The 16,258-nt window shown below is 49.0% G+C and overlaps 1 protein-coding gene across 1 annotated transcript in view; it reads left to right on the plus strand.

Annotated features, from left to right (window-relative positions):
- Positions 1-16,258, plus strand: part of LOC120931071 (WD repeat-containing protein 76-like) — a 100,444-nt gene that overhangs the window by 63,117 nt on the left and 21,069 nt on the right. Inside the window, exons 13-14 of the mRNA XM_040342195.1 lie at positions 496-654; positions 8,522-8,739. Of these exons, the coding sequence (XP_040198129.1) occupies positions 496-654; positions 8,522-8,739 (377 nt within the window). The remainder of the gene's footprint in view (positions 1-495; positions 655-8,521; positions 8,740-16,258) is intronic.

The following is a 16,258-nucleotide window of genomic DNA, read 5'->3' on the forward strand; positions in this document are numbered from 1 at the left end:
TGTACTACTAGGGTGTCTGTACCGATGGGGGTGTCTGTACTGAGGGAGTGGGGTCTGTACTGAGGGGGTACTATATTTGGGGGGGGGGGGGGTGACACAATTTTTTTTTTTTTGCACTGGGTGACACCAACCCTAGTGATGCCACTACAGTGGGGAGATTTGGATATTACAGTGGGGGGGGTTTTTTTTTTTTTTTTTTTTTTTGCTGATTCGAAAAATGATCCGATCCGTGACTCTGATCCGAGGAACGGTCCGAATCGGGGCTTCATCTCCCTGATATTTGATGAGCCGTTGTACTCAGCATTCCCGGATTTGCACAAACCGGCACAGACTTCAGTGGGCTGTGCGAGGCTTGTATGGCCAGGCATATAGATCAGATTTGCCGGACAGATTTTATGGGGGATGGTAGCCTTGACTTTGCACCGCTGTGGTGATAAAATTACAGATCCGTTAATAGGCACCCGTGTTCATCTTATTCTTTTTGTTTTTTTGTAGGATGACAATTCGGATGGAAAGGAAATTTATGTGTTTGAACTCCATTCACGTAATGTTGGTTGCCTTTCTTTCTGTCCATGGAATCCGGCTTGTTTGCTGTCGCTCAGCTATGACGGCACTGTGCGCTGTGGTGATGTCACCCGCACTGTCTTTGATGAGGTCAGTGTTTTATTATTTTTACTTTTTTTTTATTTTATTTTTTTGTTGCATTTTCTGTTACATTTTAATAAAGCTTCAATATTTTTTTTGTTTTGTTTTTACTATAAGCCCTGGTTCACACTTGCCACAAGAGTTTTCAAAGTCGCATGACTAGTCACGTCCCATTAATTGCAATGGAACCGTTCTAATCGGCACGACTTGGAAAAAGGTTCCTGCACTACTTTTGGTGCAACTTCACCGCGACTTGCATTAGGACCCCTTTCACACTGGAGCGTATTGCAGGCACTATAGCGTTAAAAATAGCGGCAGTAATCCGCCCTTAAAGAGGAAGTAAACCCTGATGGGTTTTACTTCCTCTTTAGTCCGCTGTACAGCCTGCAAATGAAAACCATAATAAGCTAGTATGCATCGCATACTAGCCCATTATGTGCCACTTACCTGGAAAATAATCCAGTGTTGTCCCCACTGCAGGAAGCGTCCATCTCCTGCCTCTTCTTCCTTCCGGGTTGCTGACTCCGGCGTGATTCGCCGGAGCCGCGTGACGTCACTCCTGCGCTTGCGCACGGGAGCAGCGATTCAAGGCACTGGCTGGTGGAAGAAACGGCACTTAGTTTCGTTTCTTCCCCGCGCATGCGCAGTGAAGATTAGCGGCAGACTACAAGTGAAATATCTCCTAAACGGCACACGTTTAGGAGATATTTCTCTTCCGTTCATAGACAGACACAGCCTTGTTTGACATTAGGGTTATGCTTCTTCCTACCAGGAGAGTTTAGGGAAAATTTAACAGCACTTAAAGTGTTAAAACCCCCAGGCATAACCCACACCCTGCTCTAGGAGCCTCAGTCTTTTTCTGCCTAACGACAGGAGAGGAGTCGGGCACTTCTGGAGTCCCTGTACTCTGGAGTTTTTTTCTTGCGATTTTTCTCGCTTTTATTATTTTGTTCCTGCATTTTTGAATCCTGTGATTCTTCTATCAACAGCCGACTGGGTGACAGGCTGGGTCTTGACTCTTGTAGTCCCCCCATGTTCGGCCATCGAGCGTGTGCCGGCCCTTAGCTCAGCTTTGGGACGTCCACGACAGGCCCCGTTGCTCCAGGGGCGGCTGGGGAACTTCGGTTCCAGGACACACATATGACCGGTCTCTATGGCTTTGTCACAGTGTGTCTGGCCGACAGCCATGCCGTTTACGGACGTTGGTTCTGTCTGGGATACCTCCAGCCGGGTAGTCGCAGGACGGGTAAGTAGTGGCCCCTTACTCAGGTAAGTGGTCTGGCTGGTGTTTTCCCTGGGGAGGTCGACTGAGGGTCCGCCCTGCTTTCCTCTCTCCCCTTCCTCTCCCTCCTTCCCCTGATTGGGTAGTGGCTGTGAAGGGGGGCCTCCTGGGTTTTCTTTGTTACCACCGGGGCCCGTGTGTTGTTGGGGGACTGTGTTGTTACTCTGGGGGGTGCTGCTGTGTGCTGCTGTGTTCTATGATGTAATACCTCAGACGGCGGCCATCTTGGAAATCTCCTTGGTAACGCTGTGATTCTTCCCTGAGGTGACAGACACAGCACAGCCTCTAGTCTCTTGTAACAGTTTTAGTGCTGTAACAGTTTTAGTGCTGTGAAACGCTGTGATTCTTCCTTGAGGTGACAGACACATCACAGCCAGCACATCAGAGCACACCTCACGGTTTCAGCTCTCTCTGCAGCTGGGTGGGGTGGTGACTACCAGGGGCCCCCATGCTCTGCAATAGCAGCAAGGAGGTGACCAGTGGTTTTTTTTTTGTCCTGCCTTGCAGGGTGGGTGACTCAGCGCTGACACTATGGAACCTGAGCCAGGTCTCCCTCTCAAGCTATGCCTGAGTTAACCCTTAACGCCCCTTCCCCTGCCACATCTGTTATGTTGGCTGTCCTGGGTTTCTTGCCAGTTTGAAGCAGCTAGTGCCCGGATGGGGGTAAAAAGCGCCCCCTCCCTGAGCCTGCTTCTGGGGATGTCTCTGACATAACAGAACCAGAAAAAACAGCGATTCTGTGTCAGAGGCTGCGGTTATAACCCTTATGGATAGTGAGGATGACTCTGCTGCAGTCAGTTGCTGGCAAGAATTTGTTGGAGCTCTTGTTTCTGCGGTGCGTGAGACTCTAAAAATTGAGGATGGGGCAGAGACACCTCCGTGTCAGTACCAGCAGACTGCCACGCACCGCTGAAGTGTTTCCTTGTGTTCCTTATTTGGTCAATATGTTCTACAAGGAATGGGATGCACCGCAAAAAGATTGTCAAAAAAACTTTGCAACCCATTACCCCCTTGAGGGGGGCTTTTAAAAAAAAAAAAAAAAAGTAGGTCTCTCCTCCGCCAGTGGACCCCCCTGTGTCCAGACTGCGCAAGGCCATCATGTTGCCTGTGGAAGGGGCTCCTGCATTTCAGGATCCCGCTGATAGGAGAGTGGAGGCCGTGGCCCGCTCCCTATTCACAGTGGTGGGTTCGGCGGTGAGGCCGGCTCTGGCCGGGGCCCTGGTCAGGCCCCGACTAAAAGGGCGAAGCTCCTGCTGCAGGAGCTGGAAGAAGGGGCTTCCGAATCCTCTAGGGACCTGGCTGAACAATTGGTTCAGGGTCAGAATTTTCTCTGCGAGGCGGCCATGGATACGATCCGGGGCTTCCGTCTATGCAGTGGTTCTGCGCCGCCTTGTGTGGCTGAAGAGCTGGTCTGCGGACTAGTCCTCTAAGGTGGCCTTGGTGATGGCCGTTAAGGGTGAACGGTCTTTTTGGGACTTCCCTGAATGGCATAATTGAGGATGCCACGGGTGGTAAGCGCATGCTGTTCCCAGAGTCTGGGAAGGGCTAGGGACCTCGCCCTGTGCAAGGACCCTCCTTGCCTACCTCCGAGCGTTTTTTCGCCCGCCCTGTGCGGTGGGGGTAGGTCTACATGGTGCTTGAATCCCCACTGCGGGGTAGCAGCGCACCTGATACCGCATGCCTAACAAGTCTGCGGACATACCTGCTTCCGCCTGAAGGTCTGCTCCCGCCCGTGTCTCGGGTGGGAGACTGGCTTCGCATTGCGAATTGTTTTCCTTGGGGTACAAGATTGAGTTTCTCTCTTGTCTGCCAAACAGGTTTTTTCCCTCTGGCCTCCTCCGGTTCGCCGGTTGGCTCTGTCAGGGGCTGTCCAGGATCTTCTGGTCAGGGGAGTGATTGTGCCAGTTCCCTCGTTGGAACGGTCTCTGGGTTTTACTCCATTCTGTTTGTGTCCCCACGGAGGATGGGGCCCGGTCAATCCTGGGCCTCAAGTCCCTTGTTTGTTTTGTCAAGGTGCAAACTTTTAGGTGGTGTCGATTCGCTTGGTAATAGCGGCACTCCATCAGGGGGATTTTCTGGCATCCTTGGATGTCATGAACGTGTACCTGCATATCCTCAAACCACCGGAGATTCTGTGCTTTGCGGTCGGGGGGGACCGTTTTCAATTGATGTCCTTCCCATTCGGCGGGTTTTCGCCAAGGTGCTCGTCCCGATACTGGCCCGGCTGTGACAGCGGGGGTTGTTATCATGGGAGGTCTGGACGACATTCTCCTACGAGCTTCTTCGAGCTCTGCATTGGTGGAGCCGTGTCTATCACGTGTCAGGCTCTCCGAGTGTTCGGCTGGTTTCTGGATTGTCCTGAAATCAGGGTTGATTCCGTCTCGGGGACTGGAATACCTGGGACTAGTCCTGGATTCCGCAGGGGCGGGAGTGTTTTTCTCCTAACGGAAAAACTTCAGACTCTGCTATCTGCTGTGCAGCAGTTGCCGACCCAGAAGCAGTCATCTCTGCGATTCTGCAGGAAGGTTCTTGGTCCGTTGGTGGCCTCTTTCGAGGCGGTTCCGTATATCCAATTCCACGCCAGGGTACTACGGAGGGAATTGCTGTCACGATGGGACTGTCTTCCGTCATCTCTGGATTACCAGATTCAATTGAGTCATCTGATCATGTCTCCCCTGGTGTGGTGGCTGGCGTTTCCGGTGCTTCGGACCGGAAAGTCGTTTTTCTGCAGGCCACTGGACAGTGGTCACGACGGATGCCAGCCTCTCCGGTTGGGGAGGGGCGCTTGGGGCACCCAGTTAGCCCAGGGGCACTGGACTCAGGTTGAGTCCTGCCTACTGATCAACGTTCTGGAGCTCCGAGCATTCAAGCTTTGCCTTGCCAGGTGGTCCCTGGATCCACAGGGCTGACAGGTCAGGATCCTGTCTGATGACGCCACGGCCGTGACGTAGGTTGATCATCAGGGAGGCACACGGAGTTCTGTTGCAGCGACGGGGGTCGCGCACATCCTTTCCGTGGGCCGAAGGGTCCTTTCCGGCTCTATCGGCCGGGTACATTCCTGGAGTACGGAATTGGCTGGCTGACCTCCTAAATCACACTACACTGGGCCAAGGGGAGTGGTCTCTCCACCCGCAGGTGTTTCGGGGTCTGTGCCGAAAGTGGGGCACTTCGGACGTGGACCTTCTAGCGTCCCGTCTCTATCAGTAGGTGCCACGGTTCGCGGCCAGGTTTAAGGACCCGTGGGTGGACGCGTCAGGCGCGTTGGTGGCTCCTTTGGGGTCACTATCGCCTAATTGACACCTTACCCTCCTCGGAAGCGCCTGTTGCGCAGAGTGGAAGCTGTAGGGATTCTATCAATCCTGATTGCCCCAGATTGGCCGAGTCGCTCCTGGTACGCAGACCTGGTGCGTCTGGTGGCAGACGCCCCCTAGCGTCTTCCCCTGGGAGTTGATCTTCTGTTACAGGGTCCGATCTTCCACCCTGTTTCACAGCCACCGGCTTTAGCGGCGTGGCTGTTGAGAGCCAGGGGCTGAAGGACCGAGGCCTATTGGGCTCGGTGGTCTCTACCGTGCTGCGTGCACGGAAGTCTGCCTCATGTAGGGTTTCTCATCATACATGGAAGGCCTACATCTCTGTGTGTGAAGAGATGAAATGGCACCCTCGTACATACGTTGTGTACAGGATTCTGCTGTCTTTACAGCAGGGAGTGGTTTGGGCTCTCGCCTTAAGTACGGTTAGGAGCCAGATTTCTGCTCTGGCTTTTCTTACTTGCAGCGACCCTTGGCGTCGCACTCCTGGGTGCGTACGTTGGGTCAGGGGGTCTGGCAGGTGGCCCCTCTGGTGCGCCCTCCATTACCCCCATGGGACTTGAATTTAGTTCTTTCGGTGCTTCGGGATGCTCCCTTTGAGGACATTAGGGAGGTTTTTTGTTTGTCACAAAAGGTGATTTTATTTCTGGTAGCGATTACCTCGATCAGACGTGTGTCTGTCTGAAATGGCGGCCTTGTCTTGCAAGGCTCCCTACTTGGTCATCCATGAGGATGAGGTGGTGCTGCGGCCGCAGCCGTTTTTTCTCCCTAAGGTCGTTTCGGCTTTTCACATTGTGGTGGACATTGTTCTTCCATCCTTATGTCCTCGGCCGAAATGCCAGGAGGAGGCCACTTTGCATCCTCTGGATGTGGTTCGGGCCCTACGGGTGTACTTATATGTTACGGTTCCGTTCCGGAAGTCGGACTCACTGTTCTTGTCGGTGACTGGCCCTACAAGAGGGCCTGGCGGTCTCGTCGGCCACCGTTCCTAGGTGGTTCCGACGGATTGTGCTTCAGGCCTATGTCCTAAAGGGGCGTGTGCGCCCCCCTTTCGGGTTATGGCGCATTCGACCAGGGCGATCGGGGCCTCTTGGGCTTTCCGGCATCATGCCTCTGTGTTACAGCGGTGTTGGGATGCATCCTGGTCATCGATCCACGCTTTTTTCAAAGTTTTACAAGGTGGATGTGTGTGCATCTTTTGATGCCTCCTTCAGCCGCAGGTGTTACGGGCGGCAGTTTATGTTTGGAGTTTCTCCGTTGAGCAACTCCGGTTTTTGTTTGGGGCGTAACCTGGTTTGCTGTGTTACTTTCCCACCCCTCAATTTTTTTTGACACTGCTTGGGGACATCCCTAATGTCAAAGAAGGCTGTGTCTGTCTATGAACAGAAGAGAAAATAGGATTTTTGTACTCACCGTAAAATCCATTTCTCCGAGTTCATAGATGGACACAGCACCCACCCCTCCTTGGTTTGTACTGCTTGTTACGGACTGAGGCTCCTAGAGCAGGGTGTGGGTTATGCCTGGGGGAGCGGCACGAAGGAAAGGTTTTAACACTTTTAAGTGCTGTAAAATTCTGCCTAAACTCTCCTGGTAGGAAGAAGCATAACCCTAATGTCAAAGAAGTGTCCGTCTATGAACTCAGAGAAATGGATTTTAGGGTGAGTACAAAAATCCTATTTTCCACTACCTATAAATAAGCCTTATTCTAGGTTATTCAGATGTAAACACTGACATTTATTTTGTTTATATATATATATATATATATATATATATATATATATATATATATATATATATATATATATATATATATATATATATATATATATATATATATATATATACAATTACATTTTTATTTTATTTTTTTGGAAAACCTGAGTTCGATATTTTTTTTTTTTAGCTCAGGCTTTCCAACATGGAAGAGGAGAGATGTGGGGACTTATAGACCCCCCACATCTCTCTGTAAAGAGGACCTGTCCTGCCCTATTCCAAGGAATGTATTTCATGTGTTCATGTGTTTTCTTGTAATAGAAATGAAGGCGATCAGAAATATTAAAAAATTAAAGGGAAAGTGTAAAAATATAAAACGTTCCCTTTTTAATTTTTTATGTGCGTGTAAACGGTGTTCAAACCACACATGTGAGGTATTGCTGTGATCGTTGGTGCGAGAGCAATAATTTTAGCCCTAGACCTCCCCTGTGCCAGAGCCCGCAGCTCTACGTTGGCTCTCGAAGCGGCCACTAGTGGTGATCGCCGCCGGGCACCCGTGATTGCTCGTTACAGAGCGAGGACCGGGAGCTGTGTGTGTAAACACACAGCTCCCGGTCCTGTCAGGGGGAGAAATGCCTGACCGTCTGTTCATACAATGTATGAACAGCGATCAGTCATTTCCCCTAGTGAGGCCACCCCCCCTACAGTTAGAACACACCCAGGGAACATACTTAACCCATTCCCCGCCCCCTAGTGTTAACCCCCTTCCCTGCCAGTGGCATTTTTATAGTAATTCAATGCATTTTTATAGCACTGATCGCTATAAAAATGCCAATGGTCCCAAGAATGTGTCAAAAGTGTCCACCATAATGTCGCAGTACCGAGAAAAAATCGCTGATCGCCGCCATTACTAGTAAAAAAAAAAAAATATATTAATAAAAATTACATAAAACTACCCCCTATTTTGTAAACACTATAACTTTTGCGCAAACCAATCAATAAACGTTTATTGCAATATTATTATTATTTTTTTTTTTTTACGAAAAATATGTAGAAGAATACGTATCGGCCTAAACTGAGGAAAAATATATATGTTTTTGGGGATATTTATTATAGCAAAAAGTAAAAAATATATTTTTTTCAAAATTATCGCTCTATCTTTGTTTATAGCGCAAAAACTAAAAACCGCAAAGGTGATCAGATACCACCAAAAGAAAGCTCTATTTGTGGGGGGGGGGGAAAGACGCCAATTTTGTTTGGGAGCCACGTAGCACGACCGTGCAATTGTCAGTTAAAGCCACGCAGTGCCGAATCGCAAAAAGTGCTCTGGTCTTTGACCAGCAATATGGTCCGGGGGTTAAGCGGTTAAAGCGTCGCTTATGGAGATTTTTTAAGTAACGGATTTTAGAATTTATTTATTTATTTTTTGTACATGTTCTCCAATGTAAAGGCTGGAATTGGGGTTTTATTATAGAGGGAGATTTTAAATAATTATCTAAACGCTCCTTGACCATGAACTTGTCAGTTTCCTGGTACATTTGTGATGTAAATCTTGTCCTATTTTTCTCTACAGATCTATCGTGATGAGGAAGAAAACTTCTCTTCCTTCGGTTTCTATTCGGCTGACGGTTCTGTCCTGATAGTCAGTCACTTGGATTCCATGCTGTCACTGATGGACCGCAGAACCCCTGGAACAACCTATGAAGTACGATCGCCTGTAGACTTATCGAGCCCCCGCACTGTCAGTGTTCATCCATTGCAGAGAGAGCTGTGCGTTGTAGCAGGAGCTGGGTAAGCGTTGGACCACACGTTTTTTTTTTTTTGTTTTTTTTTCCTGGTTGCTGCAATTTTCTAACAAAATTTAAATCCTCTGTGAATTCACAGCGCTGAAGTGATGGTAAAGCTTGATTAGTCTCCATGCAAGCGGCCACATGGCAAATCCCAGCAGCAACAATCTACTGATTCCCTCTGCTGGGATTGACGGCTGCATGCAGATGGCTGCGGCCGCTGAGCCCGTACACTGCGATGACGAGCTGTTGGGGGCTACAGCTATTTTGTGACTTTTCCCACAGCCAACAGTTACCTGCAGTGATCACGGCTGGACTTGCACAAAGGCGGGAGACTTGCTAAAACTAGAGTGTGCAAAACCTGGTGCAGCTCTGCATAGATACTAATTGGCTTCCAGGTTTTATTGTCAAAGCCCCCCAAAAAAAAACAATCCTGTTCCCTTTAAAGCATGTTATACAGCACAGTGCTTGTGCTGTGTTATTTGGCCCCCTGTATCACCTGCAATACCTGGCTATGCCCCCCCCCCCCCCGTACGCTGACCACAATATATCAGGGCTGCTGAGCCCTGACACCGCTGTCAGCATACGTGCCTCCATCAGCCGCAGCCCTGCTCTGTCTCTTGTGTCCCCTCCTCCATCCTCTCCCTCCTCCCCTTTCTGACTGTCTGCTTGTGTCCGTGCCTGCCTTCCCCCACTCCTGCTGCTCTCATACTTGACATTAAAAGCTCCCACCCCCCTCTGTATTAGATCAATAAGTTCCCCTGTGTCTGTTATATTATAAATATGCTCACTTGTACTGATAACACAGCGTCTTCCTGCGATCATGTGACTCCTCGGCTCTGTCTCTCCCCGGCTGGCGGCAGTGCTTGGCCCCGGCCACTGGAACTGTCAGCTAGGCAGAGGATAGAGGAGGCACCTGATCGTAGGAAGATGCTGTGTTATCAGTACAGATGAGCATATGTGAGTGAGTGAGTGAGTGAGAAACTTATATAGCGCAGTACATGCAAACTAAATCGCCTCTGGGTGCTCGTTGTCCATTTCTCCTTTGTCATCAAAAGAGATGGGTTTTAATCTTTCTTCTAAAGGCCAAGTGGTTCTCCTCCAACCGAATGCTGGTTGGTAAAGCGTTCCATAGTCTGGGACCTTGGACCGCAAATCTTCTTTCTCCTTTGGACTTGAATCTGGCTTTGGGTATCTGGATTAGATTTTGGTTGATGGATCGCAGAACGCGATTGGGGTTGTGAGCTTTTAGTTTTTCGTATAGATATTGGGGGGCATTTCCTTGAATACACTTATGCGTCAGACAGAGTGCTTTAAAAGAAATTCTGTCTTTTACTGGCAACCAGTGAAGGCTTCTCAGTGAAGGTGAGATTGATTCCCAAGGTTTTTTCCCAGTCACAAGTCTGGCGGCCATATTTTAAACGACTTGCAGACGGGTGATTTGGTACTTTGGGAGTCCCAGGAAGAGGGCATTTGCATAGTCCAGTCTGGAGTTGACAATTGTTCCCACCACGACTGCAATGTCTTCTTTGGGAATAAAGGGAATAAGTCTGCGTAGTAGGTGCAGCAGATAATGCGATCCGCTGACTACTGACCCTATTTGTGCATCCATTGTCATGTAGGTGTCAAAGATGACTCCGAGACTTTTGACTTTGGCGCTAGGGGTGATGGTTTCGCCCAGAATGGGTGGAGGTGTCCAAGTTGTTGCCAGTTGATTTTTTCGACTGGCGTGAAACAGGAGAAGTTCTGTTTTTGAACTGTTGAGTTTAAGATAACTCTTTGTCATCCAGTCTTCTATCAAAGAGAGGGATTTCTCTAGACCGAGATGATGATCATTTTTGTTGCAGATGCGAAAATACAGTTGTGTATCCATCTGCATAAGAGTGGTAAAGTAACTCTTAGCTACTGATGATTTCAAAGAGAGGGCGGAGGTAGATGTTGAACAGCACCGTCGATAAAGGGGATCCTTGAGGGACTCCGCAGGACACAGTGCGTTTTTCAGAAGTGAAAGGCCCCAATTTCACTATTTGTGATCAGTTTTCCACACAAAAGAGGAAAACAAAGATAGATCACCTTCCGCGACTCTGGCTACTTCAGCTAGCCGAGTCAGTAATAGTTTGTGGTCTACCGTGTCGAAAACTGCGCTTAGGTCCAACAGTACTAGAAGGCAAGATTCTCCTTCGTCTGCAGGCCTCGAGAGTGTCATCCCATATTTTGAGTAGTGCTGTTTCTGTCCCGTGTCCGGGACGGAAACTCGATTTGAAATGGATCGAGCAAATTATGGGTGTCTAAGTGATGTTGCAGCTGTTGTACCACTACTTTCTCCATTGAATGAATGAATGAATGAATGAATGAATGAAAAACGTATAAAGCGTGGCGCATGCGAACTGAATCGCTTCCGGGTGCTCCATTACCTTGGAGAGGACATTTAGGCCTGTTATAGGATGGCGGTGTTTTGGGTCTTTGGGGTCGAGGGTGGGTTTCTTCAAGATAGGTCTGATTTATGCCTTGTTTTAGGCAGGTGGGCACAATACCTTCCTTGAATGACTGGTTTATAAGCTGCGTGATTGGCGGTGCCAGGATATCGGCACATTCCTTCAGCAGTTTGGTGGGGATGATATCATTCGGCGCTGTGCTGTTTCGCAGGGTAGCGATAATGTTTTTTGTGGCCCGATGGAAATAGGTTTTAAAGTGAACGTTGTTGATTGCGGCGACTTTATGTGGGTGTTGGGCGTATGATTGAGGGGGGAGTTAATGGGAGTTCTATTTTGCTGAATGCTTTCACGGATTCTTTCAATTTTTTTAACGAAATAATCCGCTAATTCATTGCAAAATTCTTGGGTGTCAGAATTGGGGGCCTCAAGACAGACTGGATTCATGGTCTGGGTGACTAGCTTGAAGAGTTCGCGGGGACGGTTAAGGGCATTGGTGATGATATTGGAGAAATAATTTTTTTTGGCTTTAAAGATTTCTTTGTGGTATTTTTTTGTTATTTCCTTATAGATGGTATAGTTTTCCTCTGAAGAGCTTCTTTTCCAGGCTGCTTCCGTTCTTCTGCGTTCTTTCTTTAGCAACGGCAGCTGGTCGTTAAACCAGCTGGAGTTGATTTTCCGGATGCGGATTTTGCATTTGGGCGCTACTAAGTCGGCTGACTGTAGTAGAGCCCGGTTTATGGCATCCAGTGTTTCTGTGGCTGTTTGATGTAGTTGGATTGTTTTTTATTTTGTTCCCTAAAGTGGTTTTGAAGTGTTCCGAATGGAGCTTCTTCTGCGATCTAGTCCAGTGTGTTGACACTGGTTTTAACGTTTTTGTTAAGGGGGCATTTATGGTAATTGTGAATTTAATTGCATGGTGGTCTGTCCATGGCAATGGTTCACTTTTTAGAATGTTTATTTCCAGATCTTGTCTGAAAATAAGATCGAGCATGTGACCTGATACTAGTTGCTGCAGCCCTAATCCTTCCAAGTGGTCGATGCAGGCGTCGGCAACGGGATCCAGAGGTTGAAATCCCCGTGCAGCAAAAGATGTTTGCTGTTTAGGGTGTAAGTGGAGATGAACTCTGTCAAAGGTGAGAGAAGCTGCGATTTTGGACCCGGTGGTCTATAGCAGAGTAGGATATGGACGGTCTCCTGGGGATTTGTTTGTAGTTGCAGAGTGAGGGTTTCCATGAATGGCAGTGGGTTTTGAAGGATTGGTTTGGAGATCGAGAGGTGAGTCTTGTGGGTCACCACCAGGCCTCCTCCTCTTTGCCCCACTCTGTTTTCTGTTATAATGCGATCATTTTCTGGCACCAGTTCTCCTAGAATGGTGTTGCAGTCGGCTGTGAGCCAGCTTTCTGTGATAGAGGCAGTCTAAATCGCATTGTAGGATGAAATCGTGGATTTCTTGTCGGTGTTTTACTGCCGATCTTGTATTAACCAAAGCGCATAATATGCGCTTAGGTTGAGGTGAATGCTTGTAATTTTTAACAGTCGATCGATTCTTAACAGTTGCTCACTTCTTAGAGTTTTTTTGGTGACAACTGGTAATATTGAGGCGAATAGTTTTAGTTCCCAGATGGTTTCTGCAGAGTATCTCAGATTACTCGTGGTCGCAGAAAAACGCAGGGAAGTGAAGTTGATTGGGGGTTTTTTATGGTGGATGGGAAGGAAGATTTTCCAGTGGGCCACCACTCGTTGGTCTTCCCTCCCCAATTGGTCCAGAGGAAGGGAAAAAAATTCCTTCCTGACCCCTCAAGGGCGATCAGCAAAACCCTGGATCAATACGGAGTACGCAATTAATGCTGATGGGTGGGTGAAGTGCGTTCCGCCTGTGATCACAGGTGGTAGGCAATCCTTGGAACCTGGGCAGCAGAAGGGAGGTGGGGGTGAGCTATAGTGGTGGAACTATAGCTTGGGTGTAGCAAGATGGCCGCCGATCGGGACTAGGCCCGAGCCGGGGGCTGGAGTACTGGGGCAGCCGAGGGGGGAGGCAGGAAGGGATCCTGGGGCGCTGCGGGGCGTCCTCGGTGACCGGGTAGTAGGAGGAGTTTGAGAGGGGGCTTTTGAAAATAGATCGCGGACGCGCCGCTAGGCCTCGGCTGAAGCCGGGGCCTTTCCTGGATGCGGCTGCCGCGATATCCGATGCGAATAGTGGGTGCCCCGATGTTTAAAGGGTGGGGTGGGAGGTGGAGGGAAGCAGGCAGGGGGCTGTCAGGCCGCGAGGGGGGGTGGACCTTACCTGTGGCAGGTTGCTGTCTGTGTATGATATAACACAGGGGAACTTGCTGTTCTAATATAGAGGGGATGAGAGCTTTTAAATACGAGTGGCTTAACAACCACTTTAACTGAAGAAGCCGATTGGCTCCCATGCACAGTTGCACCAGATTCTGAGTGCTGCAATTTTAGTAACTCTCCCCCAAAGAGTCAATCCCGGCCGCACCAGTAGATTCATGTCGCTGAGATTTGCAGGGGATTCCTTTCATTGAAGCACACAGCTGGACCTATAGATCGTGATCTTTGTGGGTTTATTTTGCCACCTGCAAGAGTAGGACTTTGAGGCACAGCAACAAAAAAAAACACCCCGTCTGCATATCACAGCTTGGATGTTTTTGATCCTCAATGACCTCCTATTAAGACCTCATCTGGAATATGCAGTTCAGTTTTGGGCCCCAGTTCTCAAAAAGGATATCGGGGAACTGGAGAAAGTGCAGAGAAGGGCAACCAAACTGATAAGAGGGATGGAGGAGCTCAGCTATGAGGAAAGATTAGAGGAACTGAATTTATTCACTCTTGAGAAAAGGAGATTAAGGGGGGATATGATCAACATGTACAAATATATAAGGGGTCCATATAGTGAACTTGGTGTTGAGTTATTCACGGTCATCGCTGAGGACAAGGAGGCACTCTTTATGTCTAGAGGAAAAGAGATTTCATCTCCAAATACGGAAAGGTTTCTTCACAGTAAGAGCTGTGAAAATGTGGAACAGACTCCCTCCAGAGGTGGTTCTGGCCAGTAGATTGCTATAAGAAAGGTCTGGATACTTTCCTAAATGTACAGAATATAACTGAGTACTGACATTTTTAGGTAAAGTTGATCCGGGGAAAATCCGATTGCCTCTCGGGGGATCAGGAAGGATTTTTTTCCCCTGCTGTAGCAAATTGGATCATGCTTTGTTGTTTTTTTTTTTTTCCTTCCTCTGGATCAACTGTGGGTATAGAATTGTTTATATGGGATTGTACGATATTATTATTATTTATTTCTTATGGTTGAACTTGATGGACTTGTGTCTTTTTTTTTTTCAACCTGACTAACTATGTAACTATAACCTGCGGCGCTGGGTGACAGGCCGGATATCTAGATGCTGGTAGTCTCCCCAGCACTGCCTCCGGATGCATGCAGTTCTTTGCTCAGGCAGGATCGGCTATGATGACTCTTTTAGACTGGCCTGGAGGGGCTTAACCCCCTCCCCAGTGGACACGTACAATAGATATTTCTCTTTCGTTCATGGACAGACACAGCAGCATTGACCTTAGGGTTATGTACCTTTTCTCTAGGAGAGACTAGGCAGAAAAAAACAGCACTTTTAGTGTTAAAAACACTTTTCCGTACAGCACCGCCCATGGGGGCGTGTCCCCCGGGTACATCCCACTCTCTGGAAGCATCCAGCCTCAGTTTTAATCTGCCTAGCGTCAGGAGAGCATGGCATTTCTGGAGCTCATTGGTCTGAATTTTTTTTGATTTTTTTGCCTTTATTTGTTTTCTGTTCCTGCTTTTTGGATCCTGGGATCTCTATCAACTGCCGACTGGGTGACGGGCTGGATTTTGAATCCTTGTAGTCATCCCACGTTCGACCATCGAGCGTGTGCCGGTCTTTAACTAGGCCGACCACGACATGCCCTGTTGCTCCAGGGGCGGCAGGTGAACTACATGTTCCAGGGCACACATATGACCGGTCTCTATGGCTGTGTCACAGTGTGCCGGGCCGACAGCCATGCCGCAAGCGGACGTTTGTTCTGTCTGGAATGCCTACAGCCGGTGGTCGCAGGACGGGTAAGTAGTGTCCCCTTTCCTCGGCAGGGTGATTTCGGCTGGTGCATTCCTGGGGAGGTCGACTGAGGGTCCGCCCTGCTTTCCCCTCTCCCTTTTCCTCTCCCTCCTTCCCCGTTTCTGGGTGGCGGCTGTGAGCTGGGGGGGTCCACCTGAGGGGGCTCTGCTACTGCCGGGGGGGCTGTGCTGCTGTGGGCTGCTATGTATTTTACTGCACTGGGCTGAAATGTATTATTGTGGCTCTGTCTGTGTGGGGCTGTGTGTTTTTTACAGTGTGTTTGCACATGTACGGCCGCCATTTTGCCAGAGCCGCGGCTCTATATACTCAGCGGCCATTTTCTTGTAGCCCGCATGCTGTTTTATGCATGTCGGCGGCCATTTTAGAATTTATTTGGCCTCATGTGCCTGTAATAATGGCGCGCACACCGCAGCTTCTTCTCCGGAGGAAACAACACAACACAAACAGCGTTTTTCTCAGCTCTGCTAAGCGGTACAGCCTGTCCTGGGTGGTGAGTCCTTGGGGGTCCCTGCTCTTTGTGTCAGCCAGGAGGGTGGCCGGTGGGTCCGTTTTGGAGTCTACAGACTAAGGTGGCAACATTTTTTGTGGCAGACAGCATGGAGTCTGAACCACCAGGGCCCCTCATGTAAGTTTTTTTCCCCAATCATGCCATACTTAACCCTTAGTGCCCCTGCTCCTGTGGCCTTTGCTGGATGCTGTGACGGCAGTCCTGGAGGCATTTGTTGCCAGGATGGAGCGGCTAGTGGCCAGAAGGGGGGTTAAAAAGCGCTCCCTCCCTGAGCCTGCTTATGGGGGTGTCTCTGACGCAGAACCTCTCATGTCAGAGGATGCAGACTTAACCCACGCGGACAGTGAGGATGATTCTGCTTCAGGGTCAAAGCAGGATAAGGAATTTATTGGAGCTTTTATCACTGCGGTGCGGGATACTCTAAAACTTGCGGGATACTCTAAAACTTGAGTATCCGGACGACTTGTT

Source organism: Rana temporaria, chromosome 3 (assembly GCF_905171775.1).
Source record: "Rana temporaria chromosome 3, aRanTem1.1, whole genome shotgun sequence".
Lineage (NCBI taxonomy): Eukaryota > Metazoa > Chordata > Amphibia > Anura > Ranidae > Rana > Rana temporaria.